This window comes from Crassostrea angulata, chromosome 8 (genome assembly GCF_025612915.1).
Source record: "Crassostrea angulata isolate pt1a10 chromosome 8, ASM2561291v2, whole genome shotgun sequence".
In the NCBI taxonomy this organism is placed as follows: Eukaryota; Metazoa; Mollusca; class Bivalvia; order Ostreida; family Ostreidae; genus Magallana; species Magallana angulata.
Genome location: NC_069118.1, coordinates 22,735,528 through 22,754,822, shown reverse-complemented (window position 1 = coordinate 22,754,822; position 19,295 = coordinate 22,735,528). Strand labels below are relative to the sequence as shown.

Below are 19,295 nucleotides of genomic sequence, written 5' to 3'. Positions count from 1 at the left end.
CAGATTTGTAGATTTTTTTAATTCTACAGTGCCTTTTTGCCGTCACATGGGGCCTCTCATGGACATTTTACAAGCCTTATTTACCCATCTTCGTTTTGACGATGCTCTAAATAATAAATACTGTATACATGGAAATATTCGCCCCCGTTTTATTTTCGCCCCTTTCGCCCTAGTTGTCAACAGGCTAATTAAATATTCGCCCCCGTTTTATTTTCGCCCCTTTCGCCCTATTTGTTAACTGGCTAATTTAAGACTGGGTGAATTCCTATGTCTCAAACTATCTTTCTTAATTCACAACTCTGTCTGGGCGAATTCAAGACGGGGCGAAACCGTTTGCAAGTGAAAAAGGGCGAAAATAACACGGGCGAGAATAACCCTGTATACAGTTAATGTTTAAAGAAAGAAAGTTTTTATGGGGACGTGTACATATTATTCTCTCAAATTGTGCTTTATTCTTTTCCAGATCAACAGGCTTTTAAGATGTTCACATTCTTCGAAATCACTATTAAAATTGTGACTTTTGATGAGAGTGTCAACATGACGTCGCCAATATTATCGTTAAAAAAACGAGAAAAATCTTAAAAGCAATTGTTTGAAGATCAAGCCTTTTGCAGGCACGTAGCATCAGGGGGGCAGGGGGCCTGCCCCCCCCCTCCCCCGCTTTTTCTCGCAGCCACAAATTTTTTTAAAATTTACATATAAAAAATGGAATTATCATGGAGTTGCCCCCCCCCCCTTTTTTTTTTTTTTTTTTTTTTTTTTTTTTGCTTGTCAAGATTTTTTGGATGAGTCTGCCCCCCCCCCCCCCACTTTCAAAAACGATGCTACGTGCCTGTTTTGTATATTAATTTTCAGTTCAATATATTGGTGCCAAATCAAATGCTCACAAACTGGCACGCGAGACTTATCGAAGTGCATTTAAGTTGCCTTCAATTCTTTTTTACCCCTTTTTATTCATTTTTTGCATATTCTTAATTTACTCAAAGTTTCTGGGTGATAAACACCTTTTGATTATAAAAAAAACTTAATTTGCTTTGGTCTGAATTGGACATTGTTGTACAGATGAGCGCTAATGCCAGAGTCGCTCTAACTTTTATCGTTGATATACATATATAAAATTTAAAACGAATTGTCAACTACAAGAAAGATGTACATATTTTGATGACTTTCATGATTAATTAAAATGAATTAACAATACAGATAGTTTTCCACTTACAAGCTCCGTAAAGTAACAGCTATTCTATAGGGGAGACAGAGACAATAAGGTATGCAGCGTCATAGAAAGTGTAAGAAAGGGGTCATTTCATGAGAAAACTCCTAGATTAAATCACATTTATAAAGAAGCTTTAGCTGCCATTTCGTCAACTACAAAGGTGACTAACAGCTAAAGAGTAAATTGCATACATGTAATTATATCTCTGACATTCAATAACTTTTCGCTACTTATCAGTGAACATTTAGGTGTAACTCATTGACAGCTACAGAATTTCATCCGATGAATGCTATTTAAATAGACTTTTGGGTTTAAAATGATAAATTTCTTGGTTGATACTGGTAACAATCTAAATGTGTACATATAAGCACACGCTTTCCCTGCAGTCAGTGATTCGTCCCCATTTGATTTTCACATAAAAAGTAAACAAAGGAGTACAAAAATAAAATTTCCGACTGTTGCGCAGTTAATCACAGAGTTTCATCTTGAAACTAATTATCAAAAATTATTATAGAATAGAATCATTTCAATAATTTGAATCCCCTTTTCTGCATGCAGATCTATCTCTCGGGGTACTTAGATGTGATAAGCAAATCGTCTACATCACTATATTATTAGTGATTAATTTGTTAAATCATAATACGCATCAAATTCCATTCCATTGTTGTCTTCAAATTAGTTTATTCAAACAAATTAAATGTATGAAAGACAATATCTAGATTTCGTTCTTGTATCAAATGTTTTGTTTCGTCTAGTATATTGTCCTGTTTAATTTTCTTAGAATATTACAATGCTTCCTTGAATAAACAACCACGAGGAAACTAAACGAGATTCCACTGACTGTTACCCCACTTTTGCTAAAAGCAATTCATAAAAGGGGAAAAAGTGACAAGAGTCAGAGGAATCCCAAATTGTCTTAACAGTACCCTGGCTCATCAAGGGACCAAAAATTGTAAACTTATGGTAAAAAGAGACCTGCAGACCCTCAATGGTCAATCTTAGATATGCAGTTTCATTTATAATTAAATACACACAAGCATACGATGCACAGAAAATTGTATTTCCGACAAAAAAACATATGCATATGTTAATCCCATCCTAAGGTCTGAATATCTGATGCCGGGACCAGAAACTTCCCAAGGACTGCGAACAATAGCATTGTCTAGCCGCCTAACTAAAAGTCATTTTTTAATGAGTGTCTTATTTTTATTTTTTTATATTAATGTAAACATTAATGTATATTTTCATTAAATATAAATGACTTGTTCAAACAAAGAGAAGTAACTAATATAAATTTTGGGTTAAAATAGCTCATATCATAATAGAAACTAACGAAAACCGAAAACAGCCCCCCCCCCCCCCCCCCCCGTAAAACAAAAATTCCTTTTGAGGGGTTTTATATATTGTTTTTTAGCATATTTGTACCAAAGGGTTTGTTGTTTCGCGGGGGGGGGGGGGGATATATCTACAGACCTAAATACATTCCAAAAAAAACATTTTGCTTTGTAACGTTTCAAAATATAATTAACAAATATGAATTAAAACGTAAATTTACGTTAATTTTCAACGAAAACATGTGATTATTAAATTTTTATACACATATCGGCCGCTAAATAATATTTTCCTCACTCATAGAGAACGAATTCAATGAAAAAAATTGTAAGACCCCGCGTTAACAAAACTTCTGTTTAAAAATTAATAATTTGATTACAAATTTTATTTTTGATATAAATTGATTAGGATTTGATAATACTTTTAAGTAGAAAACTTAGTTTTTGAATATTTGACTGAAATTCCGAGATATTGGAAATGTAGGTGGGAAACGTAAAACGTGAAATCATAACCATGCATTTTGGTTTGTTATTTTTTTTAATATATATGGAAGTAGAAAAGACGATTTTATATGATCCAATACATTTTCACTATAACCATATCGGTTCTGTCCTAGGGCCATGAATTTCAGATTGCTACATTAATTGACATGATAATTATGCATTTAGTTACATGTATTCTGAAATATAAATGGGAGTAAAAAAAAATGATTCATGCTCTTCCAACTAAAAAAAACAACTTATCCAAATAGATCAAATGAATGCCTTTGTATGATTGCGCATGCCCGAGTCGAATAAAATCTGATAATACAGCATTCCCCCTTTGGAAAGAATGTTCTCTATCCTTGATCATAATGCTTACCATGATGAAAATTTTAATATAATAAAAAAAACAATCTTTTTATATTGTTTATTGCTTCTTATTAATAAAATTGTCCAAGCATTGCTGATATATAGTTATTTTGTTGGTAAAGGGACAGAGATAATTGATAATTAAACAAATGTTTTCTTTGATCACGACTCATCTGTGTTGGAGACGGGTATCCAAAACTGTTATATGGATTAAAAGCAAATGGTGGGTACTGATCCCCCAAACAATGATTATTTAAGGTTGACTGATTTGAATTTGGAATATATGGATATTCAAAGAAGGTTTGTTCCTCCTCTTCCGAATTTTGCTTCTCAAAATCAACTTCCTCTTCACACAAAGTATCGAACGAATCTATTTCTTCGTTGCTAAAGACTCCCTCTTGGTCTAAACAAAACCCATGATCTCTGTATTGATGTTCTTTGGATTGCTTTTTCCCATTCAGCGCCATTGTTTCCGATCCTTTGTGTGTGTCATGCATGGGAACTCGGTGAGAACCACACTTTTTATTAACATGTTCCTTGTACTTTGTTCCTGTTGTCAATGTACTGTCACCTTTCATATCAGGAAGAAAATCAAAACTTTCTGTCTGCACCTCAGCACAAGCACTCTTAACTTTGTTCTCTTCACTATCCTTTTCCACATTTTCATCAAACCCTTCTTCTAAGGTTAATATTTTGTTTATCATAGATAACAATTGTTCTCTTTCATCTTTTTTCCAAACAAATGGGTTTGCTGTCACTATAATCTCCTCTCTATTTACAGATGCATCCCTCTCTTCGAGATACTTTTGGTATTCTCTCTTCTTCTCATCAAAAGTTTTAAAATCTCCTTTCCTGTTTTGGCTCAAAAATTCATCTAGCTTTGGAATTTGTATTTCAAAACAACTCTCTTTCTTCTTTGGCATCTTCTTTTCACTCTTTAGATTCCTTGCCTCATATTCTGCAGATCTACTTAAATCTTTTTCCTCTTGGTCTGTTTTTCCTTTATGAGAAGAACTCCTTGATTTTCCTGTTAGCTGATCCTTATTCTCCATTTTTTCTTTGGATTCCTGATTGCATAAATTATCAAGTCCAATCTTGTTGCCAGTCCATTCATTTAGAAAAGATTTCTTTTTGCAATTCCTTGCACACATATAATTTGATTTCTCTTCTTCAGAATTGTCCCCATTCTCATTACAAGAACTTAATTGCACATCCTTTGTCATTGTCTTCAAACAGTTCTCAAAATTCGTTTCCAAATTTTTCAAATGCTCTCCACCTTTGCTGTTTGTCTGCGACTCCTGATCTAATTTGCTTTTTGAGTTGTGACTCTGCTGTGTAGTTTCTATCTTCTTTGGGGATATTCTGGTGTGGTCAGTAATTATTTGTTCGGTAGACACCATATCATCCAGGCATATAGTTCCCTCACTCTTTGCCAATGTGTTTGGAATTGGATCTACCAAAGAAATACTGTTATATTACTTTAGATGAGTTGTATCATATGGTTTTGATTTTGAATTGATTTTCTATCACAAGGCATAGAAAGAAAATTGTTCGAAAACCATACCATTTAAAAATGTGTTTTACAGAAAAAATAAACTATTGATAAGTAAAGTAGAGCGATATGTTATTTAAATTTACTCATGCAGTTATAAATGAAAGAACTGTTGAAAAGAACTATCAAGTTGATGTAAAACAACATTAGCCATAAGCATTCGTTAAAAAGAATTTGTAATTCAATGCTGTGCAAATTTGATACAATAAGATAACACAACTATCGATATACAAGTACCTGGAAGGTCTTTAATGCAAGTGTTACATCTCTTTTCCACCTTGTTCAAGTCTCTTTCTTCTTGTCCATGGCTGATAATAGTCACTGCTGCCCCAAATGTTCCTAAATAATACACAAAGTGATTTTGGTTTGATTGCTCATACAAGTACATGAATCATGATTCAACATTTCATAGGCATGGTTACAAAGATACAGTGACATACATGTAATACATCAAATGTACATACAATAAATCAATTTTACACATACACATGAACATACATAAATTTAGTACTATGTGTGGAATGATACATGACAGAATCAAAGATTAATATTTTCTATGATTAAAATGAATAAAACAAAATTAAAGGTCAGAAAGAAAATGATTTGGAATCCAAAATGAATTAACAGCTGAAGGTACTACTTTAGAATTTTTGAAGCCTCATAATAGACATAACAGTTTCACTGTTCAATCATTCATTAACGGTTATATCACAGGACATGTAAAACATTAAACAAAGGAATTCTTTATAAAACGAAGCTTCAGATTGATAGGTGTATTACATACCAAACCGGCCTGCCCTGCCTATTCTGTGGAGATACGTCTCGTGGTCTTTGGGAACATCTAGGTTGATCACCATGTTAACCTTGTCAGCATCAATCCCTCTGGATGTCTGCAGAAGTACCATAAATGGTATAAATACATGTACACATGTTATCACACATAACTTTCTTTAACTGTCTGTCAAAGAAAGAATTCTAGCTATTCCTGCTCATTAGCAGAAACATCCCACAACTTAAAGCCTCTTTAATATCAACATTTTTTTTTAATTTACAGTGTCATTATAAAGGCAAATTATTTTTTTTTCTATCAACCTGTCGAGCTTTACTAGTCTAAATCTAGAATTCATGCAGCAGGAACACTTCAACATTAAAAACTAACATAATGATTATAACGGAAAGACAAACTATGCTTACTGAAAGTTTTTCACAGTATTTCTATCTAACATTGATCCAATGATACAGAATTTACCATAGGTACATCAAACAAAGATTCATACATTTAACTATATTTTTGTATCCTCTTTTTATAAAAACTGATAAAAACTAAATAAAATCTTTTAATTATATTTCACCAAATTCTGTTCAATGACATAGAATCTTACTAGATCAGTGGAGATGAGAACTCGACACTTATATGTCTTAAGTTGACTCATGGCTTCGTTTCGATCTCTCTGGTCGTGACTTCCTGCAATACAAGCTGTCGGCCAACCGTGACTGATCAAGACGTCAGCCATATTCTGTGCTCTGCAATACAGCAACATGTAATGTGATCGCATGACCAAGTTACAACTATTATATCAGAAAATATGTGTATATACAAATATGATGTGACTGCAAGGAGAAGTAACATTTATTTCCAAATATATATATATAATTAATTTAGATGTTAACAATAATGAATTGTGCACTTTTTTCTACATATTAAATAGTTAATTCAATTTGATTTGAAAAAAAAAATTATTTTTCGTACATTATATAAAATCATGAAAGAATATAATTAACAGTGAATTAGGAGTACTTTGTACATTATGTTCTTACCTGGTTTGGAGGTTGGAAAAGATAAGACACTGCTGGAAATTGACAGATGACAATAACTCAATGACAACTTTGGTTTTATTGTCAAACACTTTGTTGGGCAAGACATGGTAATCTACAACCCTCTTGAATTGTTTAATTCCTGAAAAAAAGAATTGTTTTCACCTTAAATTTGCATAATAAACTACATGTGGAAATTCAAACAGGCTAAGTACAGAATTCATAATACTTACCAAGCAATGCTGGATCGGAGATATTGAGTCTAAGAAAGGTGGGGTTTCTCATGTAGCTGGTCAGGTGCTGGGCTAGGTACTCAGGGTAGGTAGCAGACAGAGCCAGCATCTGTTTATTCTCAGGGAGTGTGGAGTAGATCCAGCTAAAAATTAATACTATAAATATACTTAAAGACAAAGGTGTTATACCAGCAAAAATGAAAAAGAGCTTCTAGAAACACTTATAAATATTAGTTAGGTAAGATAGACTATCCTTCTTGGGGGGATTATGATTGCAAAGCATATCTGTATTTGTTTACAAGTGAATCATATTCATTTTATTACCAAGTTTCTGTGTAAAAATTATAAAATTAATATTTAAATACTTTGATATATCAATATGTATCAACCTTACAACAATAATTATAAGTACAATGTATTATGAATAATTTTGTTCATTAATAAAGAAATAAACATAAAATAAACTGAATTTTGTTTATCAAATTGACGAAATCATTCAAAACAACTGGATAAAGTTATCTTACATATGAAAGAAGAGCTCAACAAATAATTAAGTTAAATGAATTATATATTTTACTTGATTTGCTCCTGAAAGCTTTCCTCCAGGAGTTTGTCTGCTTCATCCAACACAAACATCCTAATGCTGTCTGTAGTCATTATGTTGGTCTCTATCAACTGTTTTATTCTCCCTTTAAAAGATCAAATCCATCACTTGTAGTAGAGTATAAAATTCTTGATTACATTTCTACTGTCTTTAAATAAAACTAGTTGGAAAGTTTCTTATACCTTCATTTATATTTGCATCAAACAAATTAACTATGTACATGTATTGCCAATTTCAAATGTTTCTATCTCTGCGATGGGGAATACACAATCATGTATTAGATTTAAAACACTAAACAACTCTGAAATACATCCTCTGAATATCATTAATTCTATTCAGAATATAGTTATAAACCGTGTTAATTTTACTGTGACTTCAATATATTTATTTTCTAATTAATTAAGATACATCAAATGAAATTGAATGCTTTACACTACATATTAGTTATAGAAGTTCTATATTTCGGTTGGCTATGGGATTAAAAATTCACCAGTCAATATTTTATTACTTTGGTCACATTCACTACTGTAACAAAAACATCTATGACAAATACCTGGTGTTCCCACAGCAATATGACACTTCTTTAGTTTCTGCTTGTCCTCTACAACAGGCATTCCCCCGATGAAGGTGTGACATCTGAGAGAGGGTATACACTGTCCTATAGAGCTGATCACATCCCAGATCTGTGTGGCGATTTCTCTGGTAGGGGCCAATACTAGGACCTATAGGGTAGGATCAAACTTCTGTCTAACATTGTTAACATAACACCTATATGAAGGGATCAAAATTTTGTTGATCACTGTTAAAAATACCAGAAGAAGTGGATATTATATATGTCAATTACCAATATGCCTATTGTAAAGTGTTCCCAGTTTAAATTGATATGATCAGTATATCTTTCTAATAAACAATTATATCAAAATATAAACAGCTAAAACCTATTACATGTACCAAATCATTCAAAATATTATATTTTCATGAGTTTATGTCATATAAAAAATATTAAAAGAGGAGTTTTAGGAGGCAGTTGGCTACCTGTTGTCCAAGGTTTTGCCAATGTTTTATAGCTGGCCAAAATATTTTCTATATATTAATCTTATTTTTCAGTTTTTGTTTCAAAAATGTCTAAAACCTGTGCACACTTTTCATTAAAACAAAATACTTTTGGTTTAAGATCATTATCTCAGTTTACACATGATACAAATGTTTATTTTGTAGTGCTGAAACGAATGTTCGAATATTCGCGAATGAATAGTAAATTTCTAATATTCGAATGTATATTTAGCATTCGAATATTCGATCACATGTTAAACACCCATATCAAGCACTGTAAACTATGCAGCATCGTGTTATTTCATTTTACTCTGAACGAAAGTAAATATAAAGCCATCTATGACTGCCATGCTTGGTAGAGTCTATTACTTAACCCAGTAATAGACTCTTCCGCCATGTTTGTTTACCTTGAAAGTAAAAGCAGGGTTTATATCGAACGGAGACAAACATTCTAGATTTTTCAATTCATGTCAGACGCTGAAGAAAAAAATTGCTTAATTGTTTAAACGAGTGTGAGCAACGAAGAGTTAATATCGAAAGGTACATCGAAAGTTTTTTTTAAAAGATACCTCGATATAATTTTTTTTTTTTTTAAATAAACAGAACATTTCCGGAGTTATGAGCGTTATAAGTTTTCTGTTTAATACTATATCAAACATGGCGGAAATATTTGGACTGACTTACGAAGTAACGTATCGGTCTCATACAGGAGTCAGGACTGCAGTGTATTATTAAAGAAGTAATAAATCTTTTGATTGTAGTTGATGGAAATTTTTAAAAAATCAGTATATTCTTGTTTGCTTAAAAATTAAATGCGCACCCAATTCAATGGATACTCATGCACTAAGTGTCAACTTCGAACTGACATGTTTAAGCAGTCTACACATACACCCACTTCGTAATACAAACTATTATATATGCTTAATACATTGTCTATGACGTCTACGAATATTCGAATACGAATCGAATGGTACTCACGAATATTCGAATACTGATTTATGGTATTCGTTTCAGCACTATTATTTTGTAAACAGGGTTTGTGCCATGATTTTGAAATCAGAATAGTTACAAATTTTGTCCATTGGTTTTTTAAGAGAAAATGCCGACCACAGGCAATATTTTGCCTCACAGTTCTAGTGATTGTGTAAAATAACATTTAAAGAAGAATATTTCATTATATACATACATGTACTATGACTCAAAACAAATCTGAAGAAACTTAAAAGAACACCAGGTGTTAAAAATCAAGTAAAACATAAATCTGAAACTCATACATGTATCATATTTGTTAAATTCATGTGAAATTCATGTAAAAGGTTTCAACATGAAAATAAAATCATTGGGTAGAGTTTCACAAGAATTTTACATGAATCTAAATCACATGAAATTCACATTAAAAAAAATCACAAAAATTTTACTTCACATTAATTACATGTTAACTTGTTTGTGATGCATGAAGCTCAATCTTTTCACATTAATGTCATGTGAGGCTCAACTGGCTTACTGTGCAAGTCATCATCAGTATCTTAAAATTAATGGTATAAGAAATCAACTGACAACTAAATAATGTATATGTTTTTAAAGAATAAATAAAACAATGGAAAAATTAAACTGAATATACATTGTACACTAACCTGCAGTGCAAAGCTCTCTGTTTGAATACCTTCCAGCGCTATGACAGAGAACACACAAGTTTTTCCCGTGCCTGACTTTGCTTGCACAATAAGGTCTGGAAAAGAAATTTAAAGAGTTACCTTGTCTTTTCCCCCAGAGAAACCTGGTATCCAATTGCAGCCGGGAGGACTGAGCTTACAGTAAGGTAAGTGGATAAAATGTCTTGTCTACAGACACAACTTACAAAATTAATTTATCACAAAGGAGCTTAAACCAACGAGTTTTTGGATATTGTCCTAACACCTACACAACTAAAGCTTGCACATCGTAGTTCACTTCTGAGACATATGTACAGTGTGTATATGTCCACACAGTATGAACACTGCATGAAGTTAATTACATGTATTTGAAAAAATAAAAATCAAAAATGTCATATAAAAATATACTCAGACTACTCATTGAATACTGAAGAAGATAAATGTGTACCTAAACCACATCGTCCAAGCGGTATTGCTTTCAGTTGGATTGGAGATGGACGCTGAAATCCTGCTTTTTGAAGACCGCTTAATATATTGTCCGATAGGAGTAGTCCGGAAAAATTAACATTTTCATTTATCAAAACATCCCCTGTCCTCGATTTTCCCTGTATGTCGTGAGCTACAGATGTATTTGACATGCTAACAAAAACACGTTTATGAACGTATCATAACTAAGTCTATTTTCACTTTCGTCGGTGAGTGTGCTTAAAACACCAATTTTGATTGGTTTGCGTCAGAAAGCTAAACGAATGAGATTACAGATAAGAAGAATTTTGTCTTCATCATTCAAAAGCTTTTTATAAAAGGAAAAAGTAATTACAATTTAAGCATTTCTTTAACGTCGACAACATAACCCTTCCGGTATCTGAAAACTTAAAACAGCAAGTGGGAAACTTTATTAAACTTCATTTTAACTCCCACAATGTCTCACCAAACTGGAATAAAAGGTTAGATTTTCCTCCTTGGTAGCGATATTTTTGGTCAGATTCTTTTCTAAGTAATCAATGCGGTTTTGACCATGTTTTTAAAAATACAAAAATGGGCGTATATTTCCAAATTTGTAAATACATATAAAGTTCACTTTAGAAGTCATATGCATGTATGTAACTTTAGCTAATTGCAAAGTGATTTTTTGTAAACAATTCTCATTTCGGTGTCATTTACGAATGTGATTATTGAGCAATGTCACTATACCGTATACTTTTAAGTTTTATTTTACAATTTCCTTATTATGCTTATTGTTGTATTTTATTTGGTCAATTCTGTATGTGATAGTATAATTTCTTCTGAAAGAATAAATATCTTATACGGATAAATGAGTCAAATATTGTTTTAAAGTTCCAAATGTGAACAAAGAGGTCTGTTACTATAAATAACCAAGGACATGAATCATGATTGAGTCATATAATTACATGTATTTCAATTTTGATCTGATTTGAAACGTGTTTTGTTACATACATGTTCATTTACATTTTAAGAGTTATATCAGGGACGTATATACTAACAAGATCTTATATTACAGCCAGTGAAAACCTTAAATCATTTTTCTCCACATGCAAAGAAGGCAGTGCAAGAGTAATAAAAATTTCAATAACTGATGGTAAGGCAAATTTTGATGGCCGTGCACAAGTAAAGACTAAATTAATTTTGAATCTTTCCTCTAACAAGATACGTACCAATTACACCGAAAGAAAATTTTTAAAAAGCATAAAATAATATTTATTGTCACTTTAGACAGAAATGTTTAAAGACAATTACTAGATGAATGCAAATACAATTTTTTTTATTGATTCAAAAGTAAGCTTCTAAAAACTGAGGCTGTATATGAAATATTAAAGTACCCCGGTATTACTGCAAAACACTTTACATGTATATATTTAAACAATTCTTTTGTCTTATAGAGCAGTTAGAACTAGCAGGAAGTGAAAAACCAGTTGACACCTGGGAACATGATATCCTTTTATCAAAAAGCATTTGATTATTGATAATATTTAAAGACATGCTTTGGTGTAATTCAAGTACTTTTCTATCATTTCTGAATTAGATCTGTTGCAGTATACAATGGTATATTTGGAGTTGCATTCCTTAATCCTTTTAACATTACGACAAAATGGTTCTACCTTTGCTGGAAGAGAAACAGCCATGCTATCTTTTGTACAGACTGGACTCCAAGAACAATCTAGGTTATCAGTGGATCTTCATCTCCTGGTCCCCAGATTTTTCACCAGTAAGATTTTGTCATACAATCATACAGTCACATTGATAAATAGATATCGATGATTATTTTCTCAGCAGTTAGATTTTTCTTACTCTGTCCCAAGTTTCTGCTTCCACCACCTTTTACTTACCTAATATTTCGATAATCATGAATACTTTAAAACCCAAATTAGGTTTATCCACTAAATTGAAAAAAAGTCAAGTTTGTATGTTTTGAAATGCCCCCTCTACCGCTTCAGGTTTCAAATAAACAACCAAAAATAAAAAGTCTACAGAGATTTTGCATTGCAGCACACATGAAAACACCCAGACGATAACATTGGAAAATTGTGCAAGGTGTTCCGAGTTATGGGGAATGGAGAAAAAAGTGTAAACATTTCCCTTAATAAATATCCATGAGAAATTTCTTTAAAATAAATGAATTGTCAATGAAGAAATCTTTGATTTTTCCCCTTATATTGATTTAAATTGTACTTTTTGAACAGAAATGTGTGTATTTTTGTTAAAATTTATCAAAAAGTGAGGAAGCAGTCACCTGGGACAAACTATAAGCAATAAGAATTGTGTGTACTGTAAAAATAGTAAATGACAGAAGTATGAATTTCAAAATATGTTTGTCTACATGTACCGGTATGTAGCAGAAATATTTCAAATAATTTTTAATCAGATTCAATTTCAGTTGTTAAATTCATCACAATTTAAAAAATGAACATGCATAAATAAGCATAATAATGCAAAGTAATGCCATGTAATGCCAGCATTACACTAGATTTTGGAAAGTAATGCATTACATTAACATTACTTGTAATGCTAAATTTGTGGCAGTACACATTACTAGCATTACTGGTACTTTGAAAACATGTAATGCATTGCAATAAATTAACATTACATTTAGCATTAATTAGCCCAAGCCCACTATGTAGCAACTTTTTTTTTTAATCTTTGTTACTTTTTAGCATCAGGTAATCCTCTTGACTGCAAATGTATATATTCCATCTTGATTTCTTCAGGTCAGACAAAAAATGTTGTATGCAGCTACTAGAGCTACTTTGAAGTTAGAGTTTGGAGGTGGTCTCATTAAGGAGGAAATGTTTGGCACCAGTATCGTAAGTTGTGAATTTTGTGTATAATGTGGGAGGCAATATAAAGATATTGTTATATCAAAAATGATAGTAACTACTGTTTAATTTATATAGGGAAACTTCATCTGTTATAGTGAACTACATGCATTTCACTCTTACAGTATATAAAGTCAGTTTTATTCCTGTAATCATAAATTAAAATGTATTATAAACATGATAAACCAATCAGGTATGTCAAAACTTGTCTTACACCAATCAAAAATTCTTGTCTTTGGCACTTTGATACCAAGATACACATGATACATGTATTTTTAGTGTTATTTTTAGCATTTGCTTTTATTAATACAATTAATTCAAAAAATTGATTGAGGTAAAAAAAAACCTCTAACCATTCTGTATTTGAATTTCTTGATGCATATGTATCAAGGCTGAAAATTGTTGTGCTACTGAAGATTTTGAACATTCTTTTCATTTCAAGGATGATGTGAATTTATCTGGATATAAAAAACACTTGACCTCTGGAAGTGCCCCTGCACCTTTAACCTTTGCAGAGACGGAACTAAAGCTAATCAAAGAAAATGATGTAGGTCATTCTATTTTTGGTTGATGACTTCTTTTTTTGCCAAAGAATTCAGTTTTTGTTTTTTCTGTTAGATTTTTTTTCACTTTGCATGTAAACATTTGAAAAAGGAAAAATTCATTGATTTTGAGTAATTGACAATGTAATACAATAAGTAAATTAATAAAGAGTCATTGATTTTGATCTATTGACCATGTTGATAGAAAGAGGTAAGTTCACCTATAGCCTATTGTAAATAAAAGAATATTACTGCAAATGAGCATGAATTAAAAAAGCATGCCTTGCTCAGCAATCTCAGTTCATGTGTACTCTATCGTAAAATAAAAGTAAAATGAGTAAATAATTGACAGTATACAATGCAATTAATAAAATGTATGTACAATACGTAATACAATTATATCAAGGTTTATTTCTTAAAAAGTTCTAAATTGTTATCCTTATGCTGTTTCTGGTATACTCTTTAAACAAAATGCACATATGACATGCTTTGCTGCATTTTTCTAATTTTTGCTATGGAAACTATATTGAATGATGACCTCTGATTTATAAAAATGCCTCTGTTTGGTTTCTTTTATTTCTACTTCATTTCAAAATATTTGTAAAATTCTCTAAATTTTTTTTTGCCTATTTTATATTGTTCTGGTTTCATCAAAATGATATTTTTAATCTTCGCCAACTTTTCTCTTCATTCTTGTTCATGCATCAATTTAATATCATTCATTCTATAAATTACAAAACCTAATTATCGCTTATTAATAAGTGAATATATCGTACATTATTGATTGATAAATGAAAAATAACAAAAAATGTGTATTAGAACATGTAACAAAATTTTTTTTTTTTTTTAAATTTGAAATGAGCCTGCATCTTTATAAGATTATACAGTCATGTACATATGTGTCCTTTGATATATAATACTGATAATGTTTTCTGTGAACGTTCTAGGTCAATACGATCAGTGTGAATGACAAGCACCAACACATGACTGGCGTAAGTTTCCCTGTGTCTGACGAGGCAGTACGCAAGTTGGAGGAACTTAGAGATGGCAAGATCACTTACGTACAACTGGTAAGTGCCCATATTTGCCCCGTGGAGCTTTTGTTCACACATGGCTGATCATAAGGAGTAATTCATTGTTTTAAAACTCTACTTGTGTTACGGTACACCTGAGAAAGTTGTTTTTAAATTAACTCATAATTGGTTCTATCATCTGATAAAAGATATAGTACAAGGATGCCAGATAACCATGAATATTATTTTTTTTAATTGTATATTTCCTAACATTTAAAGTTTAGCATATACTTGTAATTATAAAATTAAATGTCTCAACCAACTAACCAGAGTTACAGAAACTTTTAAATAATTAATACAGTTTATATGATGTATTCAAAATGTTCAAGTTATATTCATACATAAAGTTCTCACATCAAACCCATGGATTCAGAAAATTTGTTATCTTAAAAAACCATATTTGAAAATGATATTAAATATCTTAAACTGAAAGTTTTAAAATTTTTACATACATGTATCTATATCAGATGATTAAAAATCTTCTGACTTCATCGGACAGATTATTGCATTTAGAAACTAAATTTACATTTACTGTATCCTAGAGTCTGGACATCCCAGCTGAGAAGATCAACCTTGAAATGGCAGACAACACAGATATCACATCCCTTGCATCACGTGTTCCAGATGAAAGTGCCAGATATCATGTATTTACCTATAAACATACGCACGAAGGGGACTACACTGAAAGTATAGGTGAGTATTTGGTTATTAATTAAGTGTATGCTGCACATGTACATAATTATGTGCAATTCATATCCGATAAGTAAATTTTAAGAGAGATTTTTACTCCAAAATCAAATTTCCTGTAAGAGCAATGATGGAAAATGTGATAATTTCTACTCTGCAGCAACAACTAGAATTTTATTCTTGTAGAATGAAAACTTTGAAGAAAAATTTTAAATAGAAATTTTTTTTTTATATTTAAATAATACAATGTTAGAAAAAATCATGACTTCACATTTGAAGTGAGAAAAAATTGATGGTTAGTTTGTTGACTTCCTAGAGTGACTGACAGATATTCTCCCTTGTTATACATTATATATGTTGTGATTACAGTGTTCATATATATTCTCCCTTGTTATACATTATATGTGTTGTGATTACAGTGTTTATCTACTCCATGCCTGGTTACAAGTGTTCTATCAAGGAGAGAATGTTGTACTCCAGCTGTAAGTCTCCACTGATCTCCAAAATAGAGAGCCTCGGCATAGAGATCACTAAGAAGGTGGGTCACAGTCTTATATAGACTGTTAATGCTTTATTTGATATAATTGTTATTCTCCAGTTGTGTATGTTATTCTAGAATGGAGTCATGTTTGAATGTGTGTTTCAAGTTATTAAATTAAAATCAAACCAATGTTAACATTCAAAGGAAAAAAGAAAAACTGTTAATACTTGTTATAAAGGTTTAACTAGAGATAGAAAATAAAAGACATGCTTTATAAATTTAATCCATGAAGCAGGAAAGAGGAACTTTTAGTAATTTAGGATAGGGGAAGTCAGACATGAACACATTATGTTTTTCTCACGTACAGAAATAAAGTATTTTGATTTCAATCCCAACGCCTAGAAGAGCTATAAAAAATATATATATGTATTCACATAATGGTAGTAAAACAATGCTGTGTCAAACAATCAGGAAGTTGTTACAGGTGAAAAATTAGAACAGGAAGTAACTGCAGGTACATGTACATGACTGTATACATGCAGTGTATTCGTGTGAGAGGTTCTACTAACTTTGGCCAAAAAATAAATGTTTTGTTTCTCAGACTCGCCACATCAGTAAAATTATAATAGCATCAAACTTTTTTATCGCTAACGAAAGAAAGTAGATGAACAATTTTATTTAAGACTGTCAGCTAAGTCCAACATATTTTTTCTTAATTCTTAGCTGGAGGTAGATGATCCAAAAGAGCTGTCTGAAGAGAATGTTTATGATGAGATTCACCCCAAAAAGAATGTCGCCACAAAGAAATTCGACAAACCCAAGGGGCCTGCAGGTCGAGGTCCTCGACGCATGGCCAAGACGTGAACTAGGGCAGACACGACACAGGAATGAAATTTCAACATCTTCTTCTGGTGCTACTGTTGATACTGTTGATCAGTAGTTGACTGTAGTTGACTTCATACAACAACAAATAATTTTAAGATGGAATATCTTTATTTATATAATATCAGGTGTTAATTTGATAAATTAGCAGACATTTTTGCTTTAATTGCTTTGTAATGTTTTTAAATTTGTTGGACTTTATTATAATATAAGCTGGAATTGAATTTTGTTAGTCAGGAATGTTTGTGATAAGCCTCTTTTCAAAAGATATTGTTCTGTCCAAATCAGCTTTTCCCTCTCTCTGGCGATTGGTTTTTGAGGTTGTTAAGAATGCACTAATGAAATTTATGTCCATATTACCCACAGTGTCTTATAATGGGTTTTTTAAAAGCAAATGCTATTTTTTATGTGTTAGGTTTAATTCTGTAAACACTTTAAGAATTGCTGGTTTGCTACAATAAGGACACATATCCCTTTGTCTCATCATTAGGATTATATACAAAAGTTATGAACAATGATGTTTGCATTGATTTTCAAGGATTTTTCTGCAGCACAAATTAGAAAATAATCAGTCTTGTATGGAAAATCAAAGTTGATTAAAACATAAATTAATGTGAATTATTACACATTTTCTCTTAATATTTATGAACTGAAGATTATAGTAAAATAAGAAGAAAATGAATGCTAATTCAATCCATTATACTTCAAGTGTACAAATTCTGTAAAATACTTAGTACAGTCAGGATTTATTTATTATAACCGACAATTTTTAAAATCATGTTTCCATAATTCAGAAAAATTTTCATTATCCAGTCTTTACAAGGTAACTGCTACATTGTAATTTATTGTTCCTCATGAAGTAGTGTTTGCACCCACATTGTTTCCTAGTTTGTATTGTTATTGTTTGACTTGAATATTCAGGGGACTGTTTTGTTTTCTTTTGTGAAGATTTTCTGTAGTGTAGCTCAATAGTTAGTCATTCCATTTATATATATCTGTAGGTAACATTAACAATAAAAAGAGTTTTTAATTTCAGTATTGGGGCGTTGATACTGTTTTATATAAAAACTACATGCAATTGTTTGCATATTTTTGCACATGCACAGTAAGATAAATTAATACTGTTTTTGTTTTTAAATAACAATAACAACAAAATCTTAAGAATCAAATGAAAGAAGCAATCCAATTTTTTAAAATTAAATCCAAAATGGGGCAAACTGAAATTAAAGTTGTTTTGAACTCCATCTTCCTAATGATACTCCAAAGAAAATATTGTAATCATTATGGTTATTTAGTTTGAATTGTTTTAATATTACAAGGCAGTTGCAAGAGAAAAACTTACACTAACTTGCACTTTTTGTGATTTTTATTGCCTTCTTTGAAATTTCACCCATTTGTAAAAGTGGGAAATTGAAAGCTTTAAAACTACTTCATATGTACAGGTGTATATCATTTACTGTATTGTTCAGAATTAATCTGTCATTTTAATCCTTCGTTACCAATTGTCGACAAAGATGTTTTGTTAGGTAAAGTTTAGTTTTAAACTAGAATTATTTACCTGGTAGTTTATTGTGATATAAAGAACGACTGTGATTAGTAAACGAAATACACTACAAGTCAAGATGGCATCATTAGTGAAATTTAATGTTTAACAGATATAATTTTGTTTTTTGCATTTAATGAAAAATAGTTAATGAGAAATTGCTGTAAAAGGATTGAATTATTATTAAACCCATTTTTGATGAACAATTTCTGTTGGTGTTTTTGCAAATGTGAGACAAAAAACTAATGATCTATTTGCAATGGAGTTTTATTTTAGTTGTTGTTGCACTCACCCATACACACACAATTTTTGTTGTCCCCCGCTGCAACGCGGAGCGGGGACATGAAATGCCGGGCGTCTGTCCCTGGGTCCGTGTGTCTGTGCGTCCGTCCGTCACACTTTTTTGTAAGCGCTCTCATGCCTACAAATTTTGACGGATTTTCATTA

General features: G+C 31.4%; 2 protein-coding genes across 2 annotated transcripts; one reads left to right on the top strand and one right to left on the bottom strand.

Moving 5' to 3' along the window:
- Positions 1-3,127: 3,127 nt before the first annotated feature.
- LOC128159593 (probable ATP-dependent RNA helicase DDX20) lies at positions 3,128-10,998 on the bottom strand. The gene is made up of 10 exons (XM_052822723.1): positions 10,754-10,998; positions 10,288-10,382; positions 8,154-8,322; positions 7,574-7,685; positions 6,997-7,139; positions 6,767-6,905; positions 6,331-6,472; positions 5,733-5,838; positions 5,186-5,287; positions 3,128-4,849 (listed from the first exon to the last, which is right to left on the bottom strand). The coding sequence occupies exons 1-10, from the start codon at positions 10,941-10,943 to the stop codon at positions 3,468-3,470; spliced, it is 2,580 nt and encodes an 859-aa protein (XP_052678683.1). The 5' UTR covers positions 10,944-10,998; the 3' UTR covers positions 3,128-3,467.
- Positions 10,999-11,113: 115 nt separating this feature from the next.
- LOC128159594 (twinfilin-1-like) lies at positions 11,114-19,050 on the top strand. Its single transcript, XM_052822724.1, has 10 exons — positions 11,114-11,252; positions 11,828-11,905; positions 12,207-12,259; positions 12,407-12,532; positions 13,533-13,628; positions 14,083-14,187; positions 15,130-15,252; positions 15,798-15,948; positions 16,362-16,480; positions 17,147-19,050. Exons 1-10 carry the CDS (start codon positions 11,228-11,230, stop codon positions 17,285-17,287), a joined length of 1,017 nt encoding a protein of 338 aa, XP_052678684.1. The 5' UTR covers positions 11,114-11,227; the 3' UTR covers positions 17,288-19,050.
- Positions 19,051-19,295: the final 245 nt, after the last annotated feature.

Excerpts from the sequence above, each read along its gene's own strand:
- LOC128159593 (XM_052822723.1), bottom strand. The coding sequence starts at position 10,943 with ATGTCAAATACATCTGTAGCTCACGACATACAGGGAAAATCGAGGACA. Across the intron at positions 7,686-8,153 it reads TATTGCTGTGGGAACACCAG|GGAGAATAAAACAGTTGATA; the intron begins GTATTTGTCATA and ends GATCTTTTAAAG. Across the intron at positions 7,140-7,573 it reads AGCTTTCAGGAGCAAATCAA|CTGGATCTACTCCACACTCC; the intron begins GTAAAATATATA and ends ATTAATTTTTAG.
- LOC128159594 (XM_052822724.1), top strand. The coding sequence starts at position 11,228 with ATGTCTCACCAAACTGGAATAAAAG. Across the intron at positions 11,906-12,206 it reads AAAAATTTCAATAACTGATG|AGCAGTTAGAACTAGCAGGA; the intron begins GTAAGGCAAATT and ends TTTGTCTTATAG. Across the intron at positions 15,253-15,797 it reads AGATCACTTACGTACAACTG|AGTCTGGACATCCCAGCTGA; the intron begins GTAAGTGCCCAT and ends ACTGTATCCTAG.